Here is a 24,168-nt window from a genome sequence, read left to right as displayed (position 1 = left end):
AGGAATAACATCAAATAATATGAAAAACGGCAAAACACTGGAGCTACTGCAACAAGCTGCACTGGTACAGCACTATTTTGCATTAGATTCAGCATGACATCTAAAACTTTGACAAATGTCTGTGGATGTGTTGTGGAAGAGTATATTGTCTGGCTGAATCACTGCCTCATATGGAAACTCCTACTAAAAGTAGTGGATACAGCCCAACCCTCCCCACCATTGAGCACACCTACATGAAACATTGTTGCAGGAAAGCAGTCCATCATCAGGGACGCCCCACCACCCAGGACGTGCTCTCCTCTCAGCGCTACCATCAGGAAGAAGGTACAGGAATGAGCCTGAGGAGTCGCACCACCAGGTTCAGGAGCAGTTATTGCTTCTCAACCACCAGGCTGTTGACCCAGAGAAAGGGGCCAACTTCACTCAACTTCACTTGCCCCACCACTGAACTGTTCCCACAACTTCTGGACTCACTTTCGAACACTCTTCAGCTCATGTTCTTGATGTATAATTTCTTATTATTTAATTATTATTTCTGTTTTTTTAAATATTTGCAGAGTTTGTTTTCTATTATACATTGGTTGTTTCCCTGTCTTATTGGGTGCAGTCTTTCATTGGTTATTAGATTTATTGAGTATGCCTGCAAGAAAACTAATCTCAGTGTTGTATATGGTGACATATATGTTCTTTGAAAATTTACGTTGAACTTTGTATGTTTAGAAATTTTGTAAGCTGGATGCAATGCGTCGCCATGTTTCACCAGTGCCATCTTGCGAGAAAAAGAGAGTAGAGCAGTGGGTAAGCACACATTCTTGAGGTGCATCCTTGTCAGCTTCCATCTTCAGCCTTTTGTCACGTCCATCTCTTACTGCATAGCTTCTGGTCCTGTTCCCTTACTCCCAAACCCCGTCTGCCTATCACTCCTCCTCATTTAGGTGCTCTTAGATCATAAGACCTTAAGATATAGGAACTAGAATTAGGCCATTTGGCCCATCAAGTCTGCTCCGCCATTACATCATGGCTGATCCAGTTTCCCTCTCAGACCCAATCTCCTGCCTTCTGCCTTCTCCCTGTATCCCTTCATGCCCTGACCAATCAAGAATCTGTCAACCTCTACCTTAAATATACATGAAGATTTGGCCTCAACAGCTGCCTGTGGCAAAAAATTCCACAGATTCATCACCCTCTGGCCAAAGAAATTTTGTCTCATCTCCATTCTAAGAAGACACCCCTCTATTCTGAGGCTGTGTCCTCTGTTTTTCGACTCTCCCACCATAGGAAACATCCTCTCCACATCCACCCTGTCAAGGCCTTTCACCAATTGATAGCTTTCAATGAGGTCACCCCTCATTCTTGTGAATTCTAATGAATACAGGCCCAGAGCCATCAGATGCTTTTCATATGACAAGCCGTTCAATCCTGGAGTCATTTTCGTGAACCTCATTTGAACCCTGTCCAGTTTCAGCACATCCTTTCTAAAATAAGGGGCCCAAAACTGCTCACAATACACCACGTGAGCCCTCACCAATGCCTTATAAAGTTTCAGCATTACATCCTTGCTTTTTTATTCTAAACTTCTTGAGATGATTGCTAACATTGCATTTGACTCAACCTGCAGATTAGCCTTAAGGGAATCCTGCACAAGGACTCCCAAGTCCCCTTGTGTCTCAGTTTTTATTGTATCTTCTCTCTATTTAGAAAATAATCAGCTCTTTCATTTCTTTTACCAAAGTGCATGACCATACACTTCCCAACACTGTATTTCATCTGCCATTTCTTTGCCCATTCTCCTAATCTGTCTGTCCTTCTGTTGTCTTTCTACATCCTCAAAACTACCTGCACCTCCACCTGTCTTCATACTGTGTTGGGACCGATTCTTTTTACGTTATACATCAATGATTTAGATGATAGAATTGATGTCTTTGGAGCAAGGTTTGCAGACGATATACTAAGATAGGAACACCACTAGTCACTGGCAGCCAGTCAGAAAGGACTCCCTTTATTCCCACTCTTTGTCTCCTACCAATCAGCCACTGCTTTATCCATGCTAGAATCTTTCCTGTAATACCAGGGGCTTGTAGCTTGTTAAGCAGCTTCATGTGCCACCTTGTCAAAGGCCTTCTGAAAATCCAAGTACACAACATCAACAGATTCTTCTTTGTCTGTCCTGCTTGTTACTTCTTCAAAGAATTCCATCAGATTTGTCAGGCAAGATTTTCCCTTGAGGAAACCACGCTGACTACTGCCTGTTTTACCATGTGAGTCCAAGTACCCTGAGACTTCATCCTTAATCGACTCCAATGTATTCCCAACCACTCAGGTCAGTCTAACTGACCTATAGTTTCCTTCCTCCTGCCTCTCTCCCTTCTTGTAGTGTGGAGTGACATTTGCAATTTTCTAATCTTCCAGAACCATTCCAGAATCTAGTGATTCTTAAAAGATTATTACCAATGCCTACAAGATCTCTTCAGAACTTTGGGATGGATACCATCTGGACTAAGTTACTTATCTATCTTCAGACATTTCAGTTTCCCAAGAACCTTCCCTCTAGTTATGGTAATTTCATAGACTTCATGCCCCCTAATACTTCCACCATACTGCTAGTGTCTTCCACACTGAAAATTGATGCAACATACTTAATTTGTCCGCTATTCCGTTGTCCCCCATTACTACATCCCCAACATTGTTTTCCAATATCCACTTATGCCTCTCTTTTACACTTTATGTATCTGAAGAATCTTTTGGTATCCTCTTTAATATTATTGGCTAGCTTACTTTTGTATCCCACTTTACCCTTTTAGTTGCCTTCTGTTGGTTTTTAAAAGCTTCCCAATCTTCTAATTTCCCTCTAAGTTTTGCTCTATTATATGCCCTCTCTTTGGCCTTTATGTTGGCTTTAATTTCTCTTGTTAGCCATGGTTGTGTCATCTTTCCTTTAGAATACTACTTCTTCTTTGGGATGTATATATCCTGTGTCTTCCAAATTGCTTCCTGAAATTCCAGCTATTGCTGCTCTGCTGTCATTCCTGCCAGTGTTCTTTTCCAATCAATTTTGGTCAGTTCCTCTTCTCATGCCTCTGTAATTCCCTTTACTCCATTGTAATACTGATCCATCTGACTTTAGCTTCTTCTCCTCAAATTTCAGGGTGAATTCGATTATACTATGATCATTTACCACTAAGGTTCTTTTAGCTTAAGTTCTCTAATCAATTCTGGTTCATTGCACAAAACCCCATCCAGAGTAGCTGATCCTCTAGTGGGGCTCAACCATGAGCTGCTCTAAAAAGCTATCTTGTCGACACTCAAGAAATTCCCCTTTTGTAATCCAGCACCAGTCTGATTTTCCCAATCTACCTGCGTATTGAAGTCCTTCATTAGATTAGGTTAAAGTGTGTCACAAGCCTTGTGGCCCATCAGGCCGGTGCTTATTCCAGTTTCCGTGGCATGAAGTGACTGAGAGTACGAGACTCCCGCCCTGGATAGGATGCCAGTCTATCGTGAGGTTAACCCCCAGCATTTTTTTTTTGCCAGTACCCATTCTCAGCTGGGTAGGCTGGAGCATTGTGTGGTTAAGTGCCTTGCTCAAGGACACACACGCTGCCCTGGCTGAGGCTTGAACCCACGACCTTCAGATCGCTAGTCCAGCGCCCTAACCACTTGGCCACACGCCACACAAAGTCCTTCATGACTATTGTAAAATTGCCGTTTTAGCATACAATTTTCTATCTAATTGTAATTTGTAGGCAACATCCTTACTACTGTTTGAGGATCTGTATACAACTCCCATCAGAGTCTTTTTACCTTTGCAGTTCCTTAGCTCTATTCAAAATGATTTAACTCCTCCTGACCATATGTCACCTCTTTCTAATGATTTGATTTCATTTTTTTACCAACAGAGCAATGCTACCCCTTCTGCTTTCCTGCCTATCCTTTCACTACAATGTGTATCCATGGACATTAAGCTCCCAGCTATAATCTTTCAGCCATGATTCAGTGATGCCTACAACATCATACCTGCCAATCTGCAACTGTGCTGCAGGTTCATCTACCTTATTCCATATACTGCGCACTTTTAGATATAACACTTTCAGTCCTGTATTCACCCTTTTCAATTTTGTTGCACCATGCTCAACCTTTTGACTTTTAACTTTGAGGTCTTACTAGCATCTGCTTCCATAACCTCTCCACTAACTGTTCTGGCACCCTGGTTCCCATCCTCAGGTCAATAAACAATAGGTGCAGAAGTAGACCATTCGGCCCTTCGAGCCTGCACCGCCATTCTGAGATCATGGCTGATCATCTACTATCAATACCCGGTTCCTGCCTTGTCCCCATAACCCTTGATTCCCCTATCCATAAGATACCTATCTAGCTCCTTCTTGAAAGCATCCAGAGAATTGGCCTCCACTGCCTTCTGAGACAGCGCGTTCCACACCTCCACAACTCTCTGAGAGAAGAAGTTCCTCCTCAACTCTGTCCTAAGTGACCTACCCCTTATTCTTAAACCATGCCCTCTGGTACTGGACTCTCCCAGCATCTGGAACATATTTCCTGCCTCTATCTTGTCCAATCCCTTAATAATCTTATATGTCTCCATCAGATCCCCCCTCAATCTTCTTAATTCCAGCGTGTACAAGCCCAGTCTCTCTAACCTCTCTGCGTAAGACAGTCCGGACATCCCAAGAATTAACCTAGTGAACCTACACTGCACCTCCTCCACAGCCAGGATGTCCTTCCTTAACCCTGGAGACCAAAACTGCACACAATATTCCAGGTGTGGTCTCACCAGGGCCCTGTACAAATGCAAAAGGACTTCCTTGCTCTTGTACTCAATTCCCTTTGTAATAAAGGCCAACATTCCATTAGCCTTCTTCACTGCCTGCTACACTTGCTCATTCACCTTCAGAGACTGATGAACAAATACTCCTAGATCTCTTTGTATTTCTCCCTTACCTAACTCCACACCGTTCAGATAATAATCTGCCTTCCTGTTCTTGCTCCCAAAGTGAATAACCTCACACTTAATTCACATTAAATGCCATCTGCCAAGTTTCTGCCCACTCACCCAGCCTATCCAAGTCACCTTGAATTCTCCTAACATCCTCATCACATGTCACACTGCCACCCAGCTTAGTATCATCAGCAAACTTGCTGATGTTATTCACAATGCCTTCCTCTAAATCATTGACGTAAATCGTAAACAGCTGTGGTCCCAATACCGAGCCCTGTGGCACTCCACTAGTCACCACCTGCCATTCTGAGAAACACCCATTCACTGCTACCCTTTGCTTTCTATCTGCCAACCAGTTTTCTATCCATGTCAATATCCTCCTCCCAATGCCATGAGCTCTGATTTTACCCACCAATCTCCTATGTGGTACCTTATCAAATGCCTTCTGAAAGTCAAGGTACACCACATGCAGCATTAACAAACCTTCTTCCTGTGATATTAACTCCCCTCCAAATCAGGTGCAAACTGTCCCTTCTGTACAGGTCCCACCTTCCCTGGAAGAGAGCCCAATGATCCAAAAACCTTATGCCCTCCCTCCTACACCAACTCCTTAGCCATGTATTAAACTGTATAATCTTCCTAGTATTGGCCTCACTGGCATGTGGTATGGATAGCAATCTTGAAATCACAACCCTGCCCTTTAACTTGGCACCTAACTCCCTGAACCCCCTATGCAGAACCTCGTCACTCATCATACCCATGTCATTGGTACCTACGTGGACCACGACTGCAGGCACTTCACCCTCCCACTTAAGAATGCTGAGGACTTGATCTGAGATATCCCAGACCCTGGCACCTGAGAGGCAACATACCATCCGGGAATCTTGTTCTCACCTACAAAACCTCCTGTCCATTCCCCTAACTAACGTATCCCCTATCACCACACGTAACACCTGCTAGCTTTTGTTTCATCCACCCTTTCCCTCCAGAACGAAAGGATTGTTACTTTGGATGCGATGTAACATATAAATTCACCAAGTTGAAGAGTACAATAATTAAAAAGAACACAATAAATATAAATACATAAAATAACTTATATACGTAGATTGATTATATATACATAAAGTGACACTAGGCCCAAGAGTGTCTGTACATAAGGTGACTCTGACAGGAAATTCTAAAGTAGTAGTGGTTGGGGGTGTGATGAGGCTAGTTCGTGGGTGGAGGTTTTGGTGTGCCTTACTGCATGGGGAAAGTAACTGTGTTTTGAGTCTGGTGGTCCTGGCATGGATCCTACATAGCCTGTTCCCTGATGGGAGTGGGACAAACAGTCCATGAGCAGGTGAGTGGTATCCTTCATGATATCACTGGTGGTGCCAGTGAACAACCCGACCAAGGGCAACATCCTCCAGATGGTTCATGAAACTACTCTTTCATTTCTTTTACGTCTTTATCTTTCAAATGTGGTTCTGCTACTGTTGGAGCCTGTCATCTCTGTTTTGCTGTTGTATTTATAGGCTGACTGAGTGATCTGGTGCTTTGCTCACACCAGGAGGGTTCAGTGCATGAGCCCATGATTGGCTCTATTTCTCGTTGATTAAACTGTCGATGATTGAAATCATTGAGGAGAATGCGGAAGGTGAGGGGGTCTTCAGTGCCATCTAGCATCTAGCTCGCCACTGCAGTAGGCAGATATCTGCATGTGATGGTCTCTATCTTTCACTCTCGCTGCTCCCAAAGAATGGTCGCTGTGTTCGAAAGTGCTTGATGCTGTCAGAGGATAGTGCTGGAATTCTCGGTCTTGGGCAAGGTTTAGTCAAATCGGTTTGTGGTTTGGACTCTAGTTCATGTTATGAGGTGTTTCTGCTTTCTGGTCACTCCTTTTCTTTGGTTGCTGTTTTGGGTGGGTGATTTTGATTGGGGTGGCCTGCAGATGAACTGAATATGCCTGGACTCGTAGTTTTGTATTGTGGTTTCGCTGCTTTTTTTTGTTGACCTTTGTGCATTTTGATTTTCTTGTGCATGCGGGTGGGGTTTTGATGTTTTACCTTGAGCAGGTTCCTTAGTTTTCTTTGTTTCATGACTGTCTGTGAGGAAGACAAACCTCAGGGTTTTAAAATGCATAAATAGTTTGATAATGTACTTTGTACATTTTCTGCCACCTTTCTGTGTATGTAGGCTGGTGCTGGTGATGCATTGGGTAGTTTTGACTACCTGTTGTAGCCTTCCTGTTCACCGCAGTTAGGATGCTCTCAACTGTGCATCTGTAGAAGGTTGTGAACATTGCTAAGCATAGTCCAGCTCTCTTCAGCGCATTCAGAAAGTAGAGGTATTGGTGAGCTTTCTTGATTGTGTCAGATGTATTCTAGAATCATGAGAGGTTGTGCAAGATGAGCAGTCCCACGAGTTTGAAACTGCTCACAGTTTCCACTGCTGTGCTGCCGATGCATGGAAGGGCGTGAGTGGTGCGAATTTTCCTGAAGTTGATAACCATCTCCTTTGTCTTGTTGATATTGAGGAAGGGGTTATTTGCCTGGCACCAGACCTCAAGCTTCCCACCTGCTCTCTGCAGGCCATCGACGTCCATTTCCCCCCATAAGTGATGCTAACCCTGCTGAGTTTCTCCAGTGCTTTGTGTGTTGCTGCAGATTACAGCATCTGCAGAGTCATGTGTCTGTAGATAATTAATCATGTCATTTAGCTCTAATTTATAACTCCTAAGTTATAAGTGTGAAAGGCAAGTAACCGCATCTTGAAAACTCAGAATCAGGTTTGATATCACCAGCATATGTCATAAAATTTGTTAACTTTGTAATAAGAAAAAATAGTTAAATCAGCAGTGGAAAAATGAAAATAAAGAAGTAGTGAGGTACTGTTCATGGGTTCAATGTCCATTCTAAAATTGGATGGCAGAGGGGACGAAGCTGTTCCTGAATCATTGAGTGTGTGCCTTTAGGCTTTTGTACCTCCTCCCTGATGGTAGCAATGAGAACAAGGCATGACCTGGGTAATGGGGATACTTAAAGATGGAACTGCTTTTTTTGAGGCATTGCTCCTTGAAGATGTCCTGGATACTACAGTGGCTAGTGCTCATGATGGAGCTGACTGAGTTTACAGCTCTCTGCAGCTTTCTTTGATCCTGTGCAGTAACCCACACCCCCATACCAAACAGTGACGCAGCCTGTTAGAATGTTCACATGGTACATCTGTAGAAATTTTGTTTTTGGTGACATACCAAATCTCCTCAAACTCCTATTGAAATATAACTGCTGTCACGCTTTCTTTGTAGCTGCATTGATATGTTGAGTCCAGGTTAGATTCTAAGAGGTAGATTAGATTAGATTATGAGGACACGCAGTCCTTTTTTATTATCATTTAGTCATTAAGAAATGATACAATGTTTTTCCAGAATGATATCACAAAAACACATGCCAAACCGACTTAAAAACTAACAAAAACCACATAAGGAGAGGGAGGAGAGATAGCAGCGCACCGCACGTGCGCAGCCCTCCGGTGAAAATGATATCGTATCCGTTATATAGGGGCCGTGGACAATTCTGATTTGATGGAGACAGACGTGAAAGCACAGAGGAACATCTGGAGAAATTTCTGAAATGCCCGTTCGCTGCTGTTGTTACTGCGCAATCAAGAATCTCTGGAGGGTAGGCCCCAAAATCCCCAGCTTTGCCTGCTGCTGGCGACCGAGATTGAGGTCGAATTGCTCGGATAGAGATGGTGCTCGGTACTCGGCGTCGAAGGGCTGATCGGAGTCTCGAAGTTTTCGGATGACTCAGAGTCGGACTGTGGTCGGGCATGGCAGGGAGCGTTTTTCTTCATTCTCCCGTCTGCGTGAGATGTAGGACATTTGAGAGACTTTGAACTTTTTACTGTGCTCATGGACTTCTTCATCAAGTTATTGTATTGTTGCACTGTTGTAATTATATATTTTATAATTATGTGGTTTTGTTAGTTTTTTCAGTCTTGGTCTGTCCTGTGTTTTGTGATATCACACTGGAGGAAATATTGTATCATTTCTTAATGCATGCATTACTAAATGACAATAAAAGAGGACTGTGTGTCTTCATAATCATAATCTAAAAATCTAATGATAACATATAGTTACAACAGTGCAAAGCAATACCGTAATTTGATAAGAACAGACCATGGCACGGTAAAAGTCTCAAAGTCTCTCGAAAGTCCCATCATCTCATGCAGACGGTGAACCTCCAGCGCCACCAACTTGCCGATGCAGCATCCTGGAAGCATCCGACCACAGTCCGAGTCCGTCCGAAAACTCCGAGCCTCTGACCAGCTCTTTGACACCGAGCACCATCTCTGCCGAGCATTCCGACCCCGGCCCCGGCAACAGGCAATAGGCAAAGCCGAGGATTTGGGGCCTTCATCTCCAGAGATTCTCGATCGCACAGTAGCAGCGGCAGCAAAGCAGGCATTTCAGAAGTTACTCCAGGTGTTCCTCCGTTCTCTCACGGCTGTCTCCATCAAATTGGGATTGTGCACACCCCCCCTCCCCCCAGTTACACATACGATATTCACTTGAAACGGCCGCGCTAGGAGTTATTGCTCCTCAGGACCTTGAAAATGTTCACTCTTTCCACTTCTGTTCACTCTAAGAGGAGTGGTGTGTGTTCCCTCGCCTTACCCTTTCTGAAGTCCACAATCAGTTCTTTGGTCTTACTGATGCTGATGCAATGTTGTTGCTGCAGCATCACTCAACTAGCTGGTATATCGCAGGGCTGGAATGCCCTCTTGTTACCTTCTGAAATTCTGCCAACAATGGTTGTATCATCAGCAAATTTATAGATGGCATTTGAGTTGTGGGCTAAGTACACATCCCTGTGGTGCCCCAGTGTTGATTGTCAGCAAGGTGGAGATGTTATTTCCAATCCACACAGATTGTGGTCTTCCAGTTACAAAGTTGAGAATTCAGTTGCAGAGGGAGGCACAGAGGTCCAGGTTCTGGAGCTTTTTGATCAGAACTTTAGGAATGATGGTGTTAATCATTGAGCTGTAGTCAATAAACAGCATTCTGACATCGCGAGAATGTCCCAGTTTTCACGATTGCCAGGGTTGGGTGCCTACTCTTTCCCTTGTCATCACTCACAAATTAGGAGTTGTTGTAGGATTTGGTCATGGATTCCTTAAAGAAATGGAATTTTCACATATTGCTTTAGGTGCTCACAGTGTTATCTCCTGTGGAGTCATGGTCATAGAAATCTGCAGCACAGAAACAAGCTCGTCAGTCCATCTAGTCCATGCCAAACCATTTAAACTGCCTACTCCTTTCGACCTGCACCTGGACAGTAGCCCTCCCATCCATGTCCCTATCCAAACTTCTCTTAAACGTTGAAATCAAAATCAGATCCACCACTTGTGCTGCAAGCTCGCTCCATATTCTCACCACCCTCTGAGTGAAGAAGTTTCCGCTCATGTTCCCTTTAAACATTTCATCTTTTGCCTTTAATGGCCTGTGGTTGTAGTCCCACTCAACCTCAGTGGAAAAAGCCTGCTTGCATTTACCCTATCTATACCCCTCATTATTTTGTATACCTTTGTCATCTAAATTCAAGTAAACAAACAGAGATGTAATTACTTTGTGATTACCTTTGCTCAGTCACTTGCCACTTTAATCCTCCATTCCACTTCAACTCTGATCTATTCATTTTGTGTCCCCCTCCACCGTTAAAGGACCCATTGTTTAGCAAACAGCACTTCATCATCTGCCAGAACAAAGTGCACATTTTAGGATTCTATACCAGATTCAACAACTTCTGTTAACTTTGCTATCTCAGTATCAGAGCTGGCCGGTATTGCTGCAAGACACATCAAAGTTGCTGGTGAACGCAGCAGGGCAGACAGCATCTCTAGGAAGAGGTACAGTCGACATTTCAGGCTGAGACCCTTCGTCAGGACTCGCTGTAAGGTTACCAGTTTGTAAAATTAGTTGTCTTTCCCAGGACTTGCCTTTCCCTTTGGTTTGTTTCAGAACATAGACCACAACAGGCCCTTAAACCCATGATGTTATGATGACCTATTAACCTACTCTAAGGTCAATTTAACCCTTCACAACACAGACAAAATGCTTGGAGGAATTCAGCAGGTTAGGCAGCATCTATGAAAATGAATAAACTGTTGGCATTTTGTGCCGAGACCATACATGAGAATTGGAAAGGCAGAGGGAAGATGCCAGAATAAAAGGTGGGGAGAGGGGAAGGAGGACAAACATGTGATAGGTGAAGCTAGGCGAGTAGGAAAGGTAAAGGGCTGGAGAAGAAGCAATCTGATTGGAGAGGAGAGTGGACTGCAGGAGAAAAGGCAAGTAGGAGGGGGCGATGAGTAAATGATGAGAAGAGAAGGAGCAATCGGGGGGCTAGTATGGGGAATGGATAAAGAGAGAAGGGGGAGGGGGAGAAATTGCCAGAAGTTAGAGAAATTAGTGTTTATGTTGTCAGGTTTGAGGCCACCTAGTGGGGATATAAGTTGTTGCTCCTCCACCCTGAGCATGGCCTCATCGTGGAGGAAGAGGAGGCAATGGACTGACATGTTGGAATGGGAATTGAAATGTTTGATGGATAGAGTGGTGCTTGATAAGGCGGTTCCCCAGTTTATGATGTAGAGGAGGGCACAGCAGGTGCACCAGATACAATAAACAACCCCAAGAGATTCACAGGTGTAGTGTTTCCTTACCTGGAAGAACTGTTTGGGGCTCTGAGTGGAGGTGAGGGAGGAGATAAATTTGCAGATAACATTTCTGATGCTTGCAGGGATATGTGTCGGTTGGGAGATTAGTGAGGAGGGACAAACGGAGAAGGGAATCATGGAAGGATTAATCCCTACAGAAAGCGATGAGTGAGGGAGGGAAGAGGTGGAGGTGAAGTAAAGATGTGTTTGGTGGTAGGATTCTTTTGAAGACGGCTGAAGTTGCGGAGATTGAGGTGTTTCATGTGGAGGCTCATTGGGTGTAGGTTAGGACAAGCGGATCTCTATCCCTGTGAAGGCGGCGAGAAAATGAAGTGAGATGGATATCTGGGAAATGGAGGATATAAGGGTGAGGGCAGTATCAGTGGTGGAGGATGGGAAACCTATTTTTTGAAGGAGGAGGACATCTCTGATGTTCTGCAAGGGAAAGCCTCATCCTAGGAACAGATGCGTCAAAGACAAAGGAACTGAGAAAAGGGAATAACACTTTTACAGGAGACAGGATAGGAAGAGGTCTCATTAATAAAGCCATGGGAATCGCAAGGTTTATGAAAGATGTTAAGACAGTTTTTCCCCAGATATGGAGACAGATCGAGAAAGGGGAGAGAGGTGTCAGAGATGGTCCAAGTGAATTTAAGGGCAGTGTGGAAGTTGGAGGTAATGTTGACAAAATTGACAAGATTAGCATGGGTACCCTTCCCTCGTCAATAGCCTCCACTTTCTATCATAGATGCCCCTTAGACGCCCCTAACATATCGACCTCTGTCTACCTCTACTACAGCCCCTGGCAGGGCATATCAGACACTCATCACTCTCTGCATTAAAAAAAGTAAATAAAATGAATTTTAAAAAAAAACAACTTATCTCTGACATTCCCTCCACCTCACTTAAAGTCACATTAAAATTATGCTCTCTGGTATGAGCCATTTATGAGAAAAAATTCTCTGTTTATCTACTTGGTCTATGCCTCTTATCATCTTGTAGAGACAGAGTGATAGAAAAGTACAGCACAGAAACAGGCCCTTGGGCCATCTAGTCCATGTCAAAACCATTTAAACTGCCTACTCCCATCAACCTGCACTGGGACCATAGTCTTCCATATCCTTGCTATCTATGTACCTATCCAAACTTCTCTTAAACATTGAAATTGAGCTCACATGCACCACTTGTGCTAGCAGCTCATTCCACACTCTCATGACCCTCTGAATGAAGAAGTTTTCCCTCATGTTCCCCTTAATAAAGGTTGACTCTGCAGTTAAGAAGGCGTACGGTGCATTGGCCTTCATCAATCGTGGGATTGAGTTTAAAAGCTGAGAGGTAATGTTGCAGCTATATAGGACCCTGGTCAGACCCCACTTGGAGTACTGTACTCAATTCTGGTCATCTCACTACAAGAAGGACATGGAAACCATAGAAAGGGTGCAGAGGAGACTTACAAGGATGTTGCCTGGATTGGGGAGCATGCCTTATGAGAATAGATTGAGTGAACTCAGCCTTTTCTCCTTGGAGCATCAGAGGATGAGAGGTGACCTGATAGAGATGTACAAGATGATGAGAGGCATTGATTGTGTGGATAGTCAGAGGCTTTTTCCCAGGGCTGAAGTGGCTAGCACGCGAGGGCATAGTTTTAAGGTGCTTGGAAGTTGGTACAGAGGAGATGCTAGGGGTAAGTTTTTTTCGCAGAGAGTGGTTAGAAAAATAGAGGTCTAGAGGTTTGGCACAGCTTTCTGGACTGAAGGGCTTGTATTGTGCTGTATGTTTTCTGTGTTTCTATTAATCTTTTTACCTTTCATCCTTAACATATGAACTCTCGTTGTAGCTCCACCCAACCTCAGTGGAAAAAGTCTGCATGCATTTACCCTATCTATACCCCTCATAATTTTGTATGTCTCTATCAAATATCCTCTCAATCTTCTACATTCTAAAGAATGCATTTCTAACCTATTCAATCTTTCCTTATAACTTATGGCCTCCATACCCAGCAACATCCTATCCTTCGTAAATGTTCTCTGTACTTTGTCAACCTTGTTTACATTTGCCCTGTAGGTATGTGACCAAAACAGCCCACAATACCCCAAATACTATAGAGAGAGAGTGCAAAGGAGATTCACAACGATGTTGCCTGGATAGGAGAGCATGCCTTATGAGAATAGGTTAGGTGAACTTGCCCTTTCTTCCTTGGAGCGATGGAAGATGAGAGGTGACCTAATAGAGATGTATAAGTTGATCAGAGTCATTGATCATTTGGATAGACAGAGGCTTTTTCCCAGGGCTGAACTGGCTAACATGAGGGAGCATAGTTTTACGGTGCTTGGAAGTAGGTACAAGGGGGATGTCAGAGGTAAGATTTTCACATAGAGAGTGGTGGGTGTATGGAATGCACTGCCAGCTGTAGAGGTAGAGATGGATGCAGTAGGATCTTTTAAGGGACTCTTAGATACGTGATGTGGAGCTTAGAAAAATAGAGGGGTATGTGGTAGGAAAATTCTGGGCAGTTTCTAAAGTGGGTTACATAATTGACACAACATTGTGGGCTGAAGGGCTTGCAATGTGTTGTAGATTTCTATATTCTATGTTCTAAATTAGACCTCACCAATGCCTTATACAACTTCAACATAACATCCCTTCTCCTCTACTCAGTACATTGATTTATGAAGGCCAATGTGCCAGAAGCTTTCTTTACAACCCTTTCTACCTGTGATACCACTTTCAACTAATTATGGACTTGTATTCTCAGATCCCTTTGTTCTACCACACTCTTCAGTGCCCTACCGTTCACTGTATGTGACCTACCCTGGTTAGTCCTACTGAAGTGCAAAACCTCACAATTGTGTGCGTTAAAAGCCATCTGCCAGTTTTCAGCTCATTTTTCCAGTGGATGCAGATCCCTCTGCCGGCCATGCTATTCTTCCTCACTGTCCACTACACCCCAATCTTGGTGTCATCTGCAAATTTGCTGATCCGGTTAACCACGTTATCATCCAGATCACTGCTATAGATATCAAAGAACAAAGGACCCAGCACCAATCCCTGCAGCAGTAGTCATAGGCTTCCAGTCGGAGAGGCAAACTTCTACTACCACTCTCTGGTTTCTCCCACAAAGCCAATGTCTAACCCAATTTACAGCCTCATCTTGAAAGGCAAGCAAGTGACTGATCCTTCCTGACCAACCTCCCAAGCGGGACCTTGTCAAGTGACTTGCTAAAGTTCATGTAGACAATATCCACTGCCTTTTACCTTCATCTGCTTTCCTGGTAACTTCCTCAAGAAATTCTATAAGTTGGTTAGACATGACCCATCGCACATAAAGCCATGCTGACTATCCTTAATCAGTTCATGTCTATTCAAATATTCATATATATGATCCTTTAGAATACCTTTCAGTAACTCCCACAACTGATATCAGACTCACCAGCCTATAATTTCCTAGTTTCTGCTTAGAGTATTTTTTAATCATGTGAACAACATTGGCTATCGTCATTTCCTCTGGCACCTCTCCTGTTGCTAATGATGTTTTAAATATCTCTGCTAGGGCCTCAGCAATTTCTGCACCTGCCTTCGGTAGAGTCAGGGGGAGCACCTTGTCAGGCCCTGGGTATTTACCCATCCTGATCTGCTTCTGTAGCAAACACCTCCTCCTCCTCTGTAATCTGTACAGGGTCCATGAAGTTGAAGCTGCTTTGCTTCACTTCGGTAGGCTCTGTATTCGCCTCCCGAGTAAATACAGATGCAAAGAATGCATTTACGATCTGTTTTGACACCACACATGGATTACCATTTTGGTCTTCTGGAGGACCAATTTTATCCCTAGCAATCCCTTTGCTCTTAACATATTTGTTGAATCCCTTAGGATTCTCCTTCACCTTGTTTGCTAGAGCAACGTCATGCCTTCCTGATTTATTTCTTAAGTATTCTCTTGCATTTCTTGTACCCCATAAGCACTTCATTTGTTCCTACCTGCCTATGTCTGCTATGCACCTCCTTTTTTTTTTCATTAAACAGGGCCTTAATATCTTGTGAAAACCAAGGTTCCCTACATTTGTTATCTTTACCTTTTATTCTGACAGGCATATACAAGCCTTGTACTCTCAGACTTTTGTTTTTGAAGGCTTTCCACTTTCCAAGTACACCTTGGCCAGAAAGCAGCTTGTTCCAGTCCACACTTGCCAGATCATTTCTGATACCATCAAAATTGGCCTTTCTCCAATTAAGAATCACAACCCGTGGACCAGATCTATCCTTTTGCATATTTACTTTGAAACTAATAGCATTGTGGTCACTGGATGCAAACTGTTCCCTACAGAAACTTCTGTCACCTGCCCTGTCTCATTTGCTAATAGCACGCTCTCATGATGGGACTTCTACGTACTGTTGAACAAAACTTTCATGAACACATTTGACAAGCTCATCTAGTCCTTTTACAGTATGGGATTCCCAGTCAAAATGGGTAAAGTTTAAAATCACGGTCTATAACAATTTTATGTGTCTTTCACATTAACACGGTGGTCTGTAATATCACCCCATTAACGTGGTCATACTTTTCTTATTTTTCGGTTCTACCCGCAATGCCTCAATAGTCGAGTTCTCCAGTCTGTCCTGATGTGCACTGCCGTGACATTTCCCCGACTAGTTATGGCACTCCTCTTCCTTTAATCCCTCCTGCTTTGTTACATTTGAAACAACAGAACCCAAGGATATTGAGCTACCAATCCTGCCCCTCCTGCAACCAAGTCTCACTAATGGCTACAATGTCATAATTTCAGATGTTGATTCATGCCCTGAGCTTATCCCCCTTTCCTATGATACTTGCATTGAAATGTACACAGCTCAGGACACTAGTCACACCATGTTTAACCTTTTGATTCCTAACTTTGTCTAAGGTCTTACCAACATCTGCCTTCACAATATCTCCATTAACTTTCTGGCACTCTGGTTCCCATTTAACCCCACTTGATTTGAGGTGTCCCAGACACTGGCAGCCAGGAGACAACTTACCATCCGGGAATCTTGTTCTCACCCACAAAACCAACTGTACGTTCCTCTAATGTACAAATCCCCTATTACCATAGTGTGCTCCTTCCCCCCCCCCCTTCCCTTCCAAGTTGCAGAGGCAGGCTCAGTACCAGAGACCTGACCAATGTGACTTTCCTCTTTTAGGTTACCCCCCCCCCCCACCAAGCAGTATCCAAAGGGATATACCTGTTGTTGAGGGTGATGGCCATAGGGGTACCCTGCATGGCCCAGCACACCATAGCACAGAAAATTGTACTGGTGACAACAGACTGGTCGAACTCATAAAGGAGAGGTCTTTATACTCCAAAGGACCTTAGTCTCCTCAGGAAGTAGAGGACACTCTGGGTCTTCTTGTACACAGCCTCTATGTTGGTGCCCCACTCAAGTCAGTCATCCAGGTGCACGCCCAAGTACTTGAAGGGCCTGTACCTGTCTATCAAGTCAGCTCTCAACCCCTTTCCCTCCAAAGAGAAAAGCCCAAGCCTGCTCAATCTATCTCCATAAGACATGTCCTCTAATCCAGGCAGCATCCTAATGAATGTGTTTTGAACATTTTTCTTGTTATCACAATAGACCATAAGACCATAAGACAAAGGAGCAGAAGTTGGCCATTCGGCCCATCGAGTCTGCTCCGCCATTTTATCATGAGCTGATCCATTCTCCCATTTAGTCCCACTCTCCCGCCTTCTCACCATAACCTTTAATGCCCTGGCTACTCAGATACCTATCAATCTCTGCCTTAAATACACCCAATGACTTGGCCTCCACTGCTGCCCGTGTCAACAAATTCCATAGATTCACCACCCTCTGACTAAAAAAATTTCTTCGCATTTCTGTTCTGAATGGGCATCCTTCAATCCTTAAGTCATGCCCTCTCGTACTAGACTCCCCCATCATGGGAAACAACTTTGCCACATCCACTCTGTCCATGCCTTTCAACATTCGAAATGTTTCTATAAGGTCTCCCCTCATTCTTCTAAACTCCAAGGAATACAGTCCAAGAGCGGACAAACGTTCCTCATATGTTAACCCTTTCATTCCCGGAATCATTTTAGTGAATCTTCTCTGTACCCTCTCCAACGTCAGCACATCAAATAGTCTGTTGTACTTTGGTAATCGTCTGTTGCACATTGGTAATACAAGATACTGCAAACTTGGTTCATTGACGAGACCGATGACGGGAGAGCTGCATGGCCTTGGTTGTTGTGCGATATAGGCTGTCATGTGGGGCATTGTTAGTTACAGCCACATAGTGGAAAAGGCTCTGGAGGAATTGTGGGAGTGAACAGAGCCGCAGAGTGTCTGTGCTGGGTTGGGGCCTGGCCCTTGCAGGCTGGTTCTCCTGTTGAGACTGGTCTCTGTGTTTGCTAACTGGAAGACAAACTGGATTGCCTTCATCTGTGGCTGACTAGCGTGAGAGGAACTGCTGTGTGCTCATTCTTGCAGCAACGTGGCTCCAGGACAACATCCTATGCACCATCAATCTTCAGGCCCTGCCATTCAGGGACTTGTGCAAATATTTTGATGACTATTTGTAACTACTGTGTTGATATTTCTTTCTAACTGTCCTCATTAGTTGATGTTTAAGCAGCTTTATAGATAGCAGTACCCCATAGCTTTAGTTACTTTGATACTGTCAGAGATATTTTGCTCGGTCCTGTTCATCTCCCCCCCCCCCCCCCAGTCTCTTTGCAGCTTAAAACCAATTTGTTTTCTCACTATTCTAGCTCTGATGGAGGGTGCTTGACCCGAGACTTCAGTTCAGGTTGTCTTTCTTTAGATTCTGCCTGACTTGTAGAGGTTATCTATCATTTACTGTTTTCTACTATTTGTTCTTGAAATAAAATCAAATGAGTTTCAGCTGTTGTGCATAATTGATAAGTTTGATATTTTCCTGTTGAAATCAAAGCTTGAAGGTAAGTCAGTGTTTCACATTACAAGCTGTTTGTACACCAGCTCAGAGTGTATACTCACATTGACTTGAGAATTGTAGTTTTAGTAACGCTGAAAAATAACACAATAAGGTCTGAGGGCAGAGTTCAGTAGATTCTACCAATGAACTTGCTAATGGATTTGTTTTGTCGTAGACCTTTGGCTCAACTCTTCTCTGCTGACCAAGATGCCTTATTGGGAGGGGTGGGGGTGGAGAACCTTGGATTCATTTACTCATCCTACTTGGCTGCAGTGATGATTGTGACAAGCTGCGATTAAAATCCTATTGAAATATTAATAAAAATGATATAAATTAAGCAGCATACATTTCTGTCAGAATTACCCATTCATTTGTTTTAGGTTATGAAGCAATGCAAATGGGTATAGTCATGCTGTTGACTTCCATAGCATTAATAAAGATACAGTATTTTTTTAAAAATCACTTAATACTCTGTTTCTGAAAACATATATCAAGGGTTGTAAAGATGATCTTTCTCTCTGTCCTCTTTACTCATCTCTCCAACTCCACCCTCCCTTCCCCCACCTCCAATAATCAACAATAACAAAAGAGAAATTCTGCCATTCTGTGAGTACTTAATGAGCAAAGCTGCTGGTCACTAAACAATGCAGTTCAGATATTGAATGGTATCTGATTGGTGGCTAATTCTGTTATAATTTGAAATTATTTTCTTAAGCTTATTGGTATTTTTATTTTAATGGTGTATTTTGTTTTGACCTTTGATTTTGAAAGTGAATGAACGTGATTGTAAAATTAAATTTAAAACCCATTTCCGTGGTATATAATTACATAAACACATCCAAAATAAAATTAAGATCACTGTCCAGATTGAGGCTTTAAGAAACTGATTAAAATGCAAAACAACACAAGTGAACCTCGCCCTGCTCAGTGGCATTCATTAATTAAATCCCAGTCTCTGTAGCACAGGATAAAACCCTGTGCAGTTACATCAGCACTGCTATACAGTGTAGCAGCAGTTAAAAAGAAATCTTTTCAAAGACACCATAGTTAACATGAAATTGTGATTATCTGTTAGCTTATTGAAAAATTCCTTCCAATATAATGTAAAAATGAAAGGAGGGCATCGAATAAGAACATAGTACTATTCATTATTGAAGTGACATTAGCCATATAACGGAAACACACTGAAGAAAATTATTCATGGCTTTGGAGTTTCATGGCTTAATAATGGCTGGCTAATTTTTAATATGAGCAGGGGCTTCCTGCAAGAATCTGGGGGAGAAAAGGAATTGCGGTTGAGTGTAAAAGCAGAATTTATATGCATGAGAAATTTTTCACTTCTAGCACTGGCTATGTCGAATGATGTCATCTGTCAGCTGATTGGTTGCTCGAACCGAGTAAAGGGGGAAAGGGTAAAGATGCAGGAATAAGCCTCTGTTGTATTCATGGCGAGTATTTTGAGATGGAGACACGAATCAATTGTTATTGATAATTGACTTCCTCTTGGTCATGTGATCTATTGGGAGCTTCTTGCATGAGAGGATTTGACAGGGTGTTTTTTTTTTGCAAAAAGGAATGAGACGGCTGATTTGCAAGAGGATCTGTGCCTGTAAGTTGCAGAATCGGGGCGGAAAAGGCAGAGAACTGGTGACACAGTGGGAGGATGTGTAGGCAGAAGCACATACAAAAGCAGTACTCATAAGGATTCTCTTCAAGAATGTATTTTAGCATTTACAACAGGATGTAAATGTCAGTAATGTGTAGTGGTGTCCAGTTTGCTTTGGTCTTAAATTGAAGTAGGAGATATAGATGCAGAGGATGGAAAAATCTAAAGAATGTTATTTTAGCAGGGTGGGTTTTTTTTGTTTTTCATTTTGAAGTCACGCTGGCTTTATAAAATAATAATAGGATTGGAATGATTTTGATTGAGAAAATTCTTCAAGGTTAATTTGTATTTTTTTATATATCTAACTAGATAAAAGCTTTGATGATGAGGAGTCAGTGGATGGAAGCAGACCAGCAGCAACTAAGGTATCTGCGACCAAGAAAATGGGAAGTGCAAGCATTGGTGGGAAACGATCAGCCTCTGCACCTGGATCCAAAGCAGGTACAGTGGCGCTGCTGTACTCTTGTATTATGTGAAAAAAATATCTTCCAAGGACAAATCTAATTTATGTGAACATTGAGTACAGAATTTGTATTTCTTTTGTGATGAAAATGAAGAGGCAGATGTTCACTATTTCAGTAACTAAAAATTAGACCTTAAGACATCGGAGCAGAATTAGCTCATTCAGTCTGCTGGGTCTGCTCTGCCATTTCATCGTAGCTGATCAATTTCCCTCTTAACCCCATCCTACTGCCTTCTCCCTGTAATGTTTCACGTCTTGACTAATCAAGAACGCATCAACATCTGCCTTAAGTACACACAATGACCTGGCCTCCACAGCCACCTGTGGCAACGAATTCCATAGATTCACCGCCCTCTGATTAAAGAAGTTCTTCTAAATTCCAGCGACTACAGGCCCAAAACAATCAAGTGCTTCTCATATGATAACCCTTTCATTCCAGGAATCATTCTTGTGAACCTCTTCTGAGCCCTCCAATGTCAGCACATCCTTTCTTAGATAAGGGGCCCAGAATGCTCACAGTATACAAAGTGAGGCCTCACTAGTGCCTTATAACAACTCAGCATTACATCCTTGCTTCTATGTTCTAGTCCTTTCGAAATGACCACTGCATTTGCCTTTCTCACCACCAACTCAACATGCAAGTTAACCTTTAGGGAATCCTGCACGAGGACTCCCAAGTCGCTTTGCATCTCAGACTTTTGAATTTTCTCCCACTTAGAAAATAGACTACACCTTTATTCCTTCTACCACAGTGCATGACCATACAATCCCCTACAATATATTCCATCTGCCACTTCTTGCCCATTCTTCTAACCAAAGTTCTTCTGCAGCCTCCCTGCTTCCTCAACACTAAATGCCCCTCTGCTTATCTTCATATCATCCGCAACTTGGCCACAAAGCCATCAGTTCTTTCGTCCAAATCATTGACGTATGATGTAAAAAGGAGTGGTCCCGACACCGACCCCTGTGGGACACCACTAGTCACAGGCAGCCACTCTTTATTCCCACTCTTTGCCTCCTACCAATCAATCACTGCTTTATCCATGCTAGAATCTTTCCTGTAATACCATGGGCTTGTAGCTTGTTAACCAGCCTCATGTGGCACCTTGTTAAAGGCCTTATGCAAATCCAAGTGCACAACATCAACCAATTCTCCTTTGTCTATCCTGTTTGTTATTTCATCAAAGAATTCCAACAGATTTGTCAGGCAAGGTTTTCTGGGGTGTAGGAAACCACACTGACTTTGGTCCATTTTGTCACGTGCCTCCAGGTACCTGGAAATCTTATCCTTAACAGTAGACTCCAACATCTTCTGACCATTGAGGTCAGACTAACTGGCCTATAATTTCCTTTAGTTTGTCTCCCTCCCATCTTGAAGAGTGGAGGACTGCAATTTTACAGTCCTCTGGAACCATGCCAGAATCGAGTGATTCTTCAGACCTTTCAGCTTGCCAGGCACCTTCTCCCCAGTAAAAGCAATTGCACTTATCTCTGCTCTGACACTCTTGAACTTCCGGCAAACTGCTAGTGAAGAATGATGCACAAATGGTTCCCGGTTTTCTTGCATAATGTGACTAACTAGAGGTGACTTTAAAAAAATCGTAAATAGTTCAATGATTTATTTTCAAGCATTTGAAACATATCTTTAGAAGTTTTTATAGTCTTATTTTCATTGTTCTTGCTAGCCTGCACTCTTAATTCTTTTTTCCTTTTCCTTATCATTACTTTTGCTGAATTCTGAAATAATCCAAACCTCAAGTACTAATCTATAGCAACTTGCTAAATTTTTCCTTTGATCAAATACTATATCAGAATTGTATCGCTGTGGCTTATATATCACTTGGAAAGTAGAATAATTTTTAAAATATTTGTACTGCATGCTTAATATTTATACATTTTAATGTGATTTCCCATACTTTGTCTTGTTCAGATTTAAGATTCTGGTTTCAGATTGTAGTAATCATTTTTATATAATTCACTGATAATTTATTTATGCCAAAATGCCTCTTATCAACCAGATTTTCAATGAATCTTTTCCCATTGTACAGAACAATCTAAAAAAGCTTCTTTCTTCATTGTCATAGAATGATTGCATAATAATTTTAGTTGGTAAATTGGTTTATTTTTGTCACATGTACCAAGATTCATTGAAAAACATTGTTTCAATGTCATCCATACAGATCATTTTCATCACATCAGAACACTGAAGTAGTACAATTGTAAACAATAAGAAACTGCAGGCAAAGTGTTATATTGCATTGCAGGTAAACAATAAGGTGCAAGGCCATAACAAACTAGATTGTGAGGTCAAGATTGTGTCTTATCATACTAGAGGATTTATAACTGGAGTAAAAGCTGTCCTAGAGCCAGGTGGTCTGTTCTTTCAGGCTTTTGTATCTTCCACTCGATGGGGTGGGCGAGAAGAGAGAACATCTGGGGTGGGTGTTTTTTGATTATAAAACATAGAACATAGAAAATCTGCAGCACGATACAGGTCCTTTGGCCCACAATGCTGTACCAAACATGTACTTATTTTAGAAGTTACCTAAGGTTACCAATAGCCCTCTATTTTTCTAAACTCCATGTACCTATCCAGGAGTCCCTTAAAAGATCTGATTGTATCCGCCTCCACCACTGTTGCTGGCTGCCCATTCCATGCTGTCACCACCCTCTGCCTAAAAAAAAACTTGCCCCGACATCCTCTGTACTTACTTCCAAGCATCTTAAAACTCTGCCCTCTCGTGTTAGCCATTTCAAGCCTGGAAAAAAACCTCTGACTATCCACACGATCAATGCCTCTCATCATCTTATACACCTCTATCAGGTCACCTCTCAACCTCCATCGCTCAAAGAAGAAAAGGCCAAGTTCACTCAACCTATTCTCTTAAGGCATGCTCCCTAATCCAGGCAACATCCTTGTAAATCTCCTCTGCACCCTTTCTACAGTTTCCACATCCCTCCTGTACTGAGGTGACCAGAACTGAGCACAGTACTCCAAGTGGGGTCTGACCAGGGTCCTATGTAGTTGTAACATTACCTCTTGGCTCTTAAAATTAATCCCATGGTTGATGAAGACCAATACACCCTATGCCGTTCCTAACCACAGAGTTAACCTGCGCAGCAGCTTTAAGTATCCTATGGACTCGGACCCCAAGATCTCTCTGATCCTCCACGCTGCCAAGAGTCTTACCATTAATACTATATTCTGCCATCTTATTTGACCTACCAAAATGAACCACCTTACACTTATCTGGGTTGAACTCCATCTGCCACTTCTCAGCCCGGTTTTGCATCCTGTCAATGTACAACTGTAACCTCTGACAGCCCTCCACTCTATCCACAACACCTCCAACATTCGTGTCATCAGCAAATTTACCAACCCATCCCTCCACTTCTTCATCCAGGTCATTTATAAAAATCTCTAAGAGAAGTGGTCCCAGAACAGA

The 24,168-nt window shown here is 42.8% G+C and overlaps 1 protein-coding gene across 7 annotated transcripts in view; it reads left to right on the top strand.

Annotated features, from left to right (window-relative positions):
• clasp2 (cytoplasmic linker associated protein 2) overlaps positions 1-24,168 on the top strand; it is a 358,715-nt gene that overhangs the window by 120,734 nt on the left and 213,813 nt on the right. For 6 of the 7 annotated variants that reach the window (XM_072252438.1, XM_072252433.1, XM_072252430.1 and 3 more), the window contains exon 8: positions 20,569-20,700. In XM_072252438.1, the coding sequence (XP_072108539.1) occupies positions 20,569-20,700 (132 nt within the window). Of the gene's footprint in view, positions 1-20,065; positions 20,203-20,568; positions 20,701-24,168 lie in introns of those variants that run through there. The other variant, XM_072252449.1, reaches the window with a different exon arrangement.

This window comes from Mobula birostris, chromosome 1 (genome assembly GCF_030028105.1).
Source record: "Mobula birostris isolate sMobBir1 chromosome 1, sMobBir1.hap1, whole genome shotgun sequence".
In the NCBI taxonomy this organism is placed as follows: domain Eukaryota; kingdom Metazoa; phylum Chordata; class Chondrichthyes; order Myliobatiformes; family Myliobatidae; genus Mobula; species Mobula birostris.
Note: the sequence above shows the minus strand (reverse complement) of the source record. Positions and strands in the feature narration are given on the sequence as shown.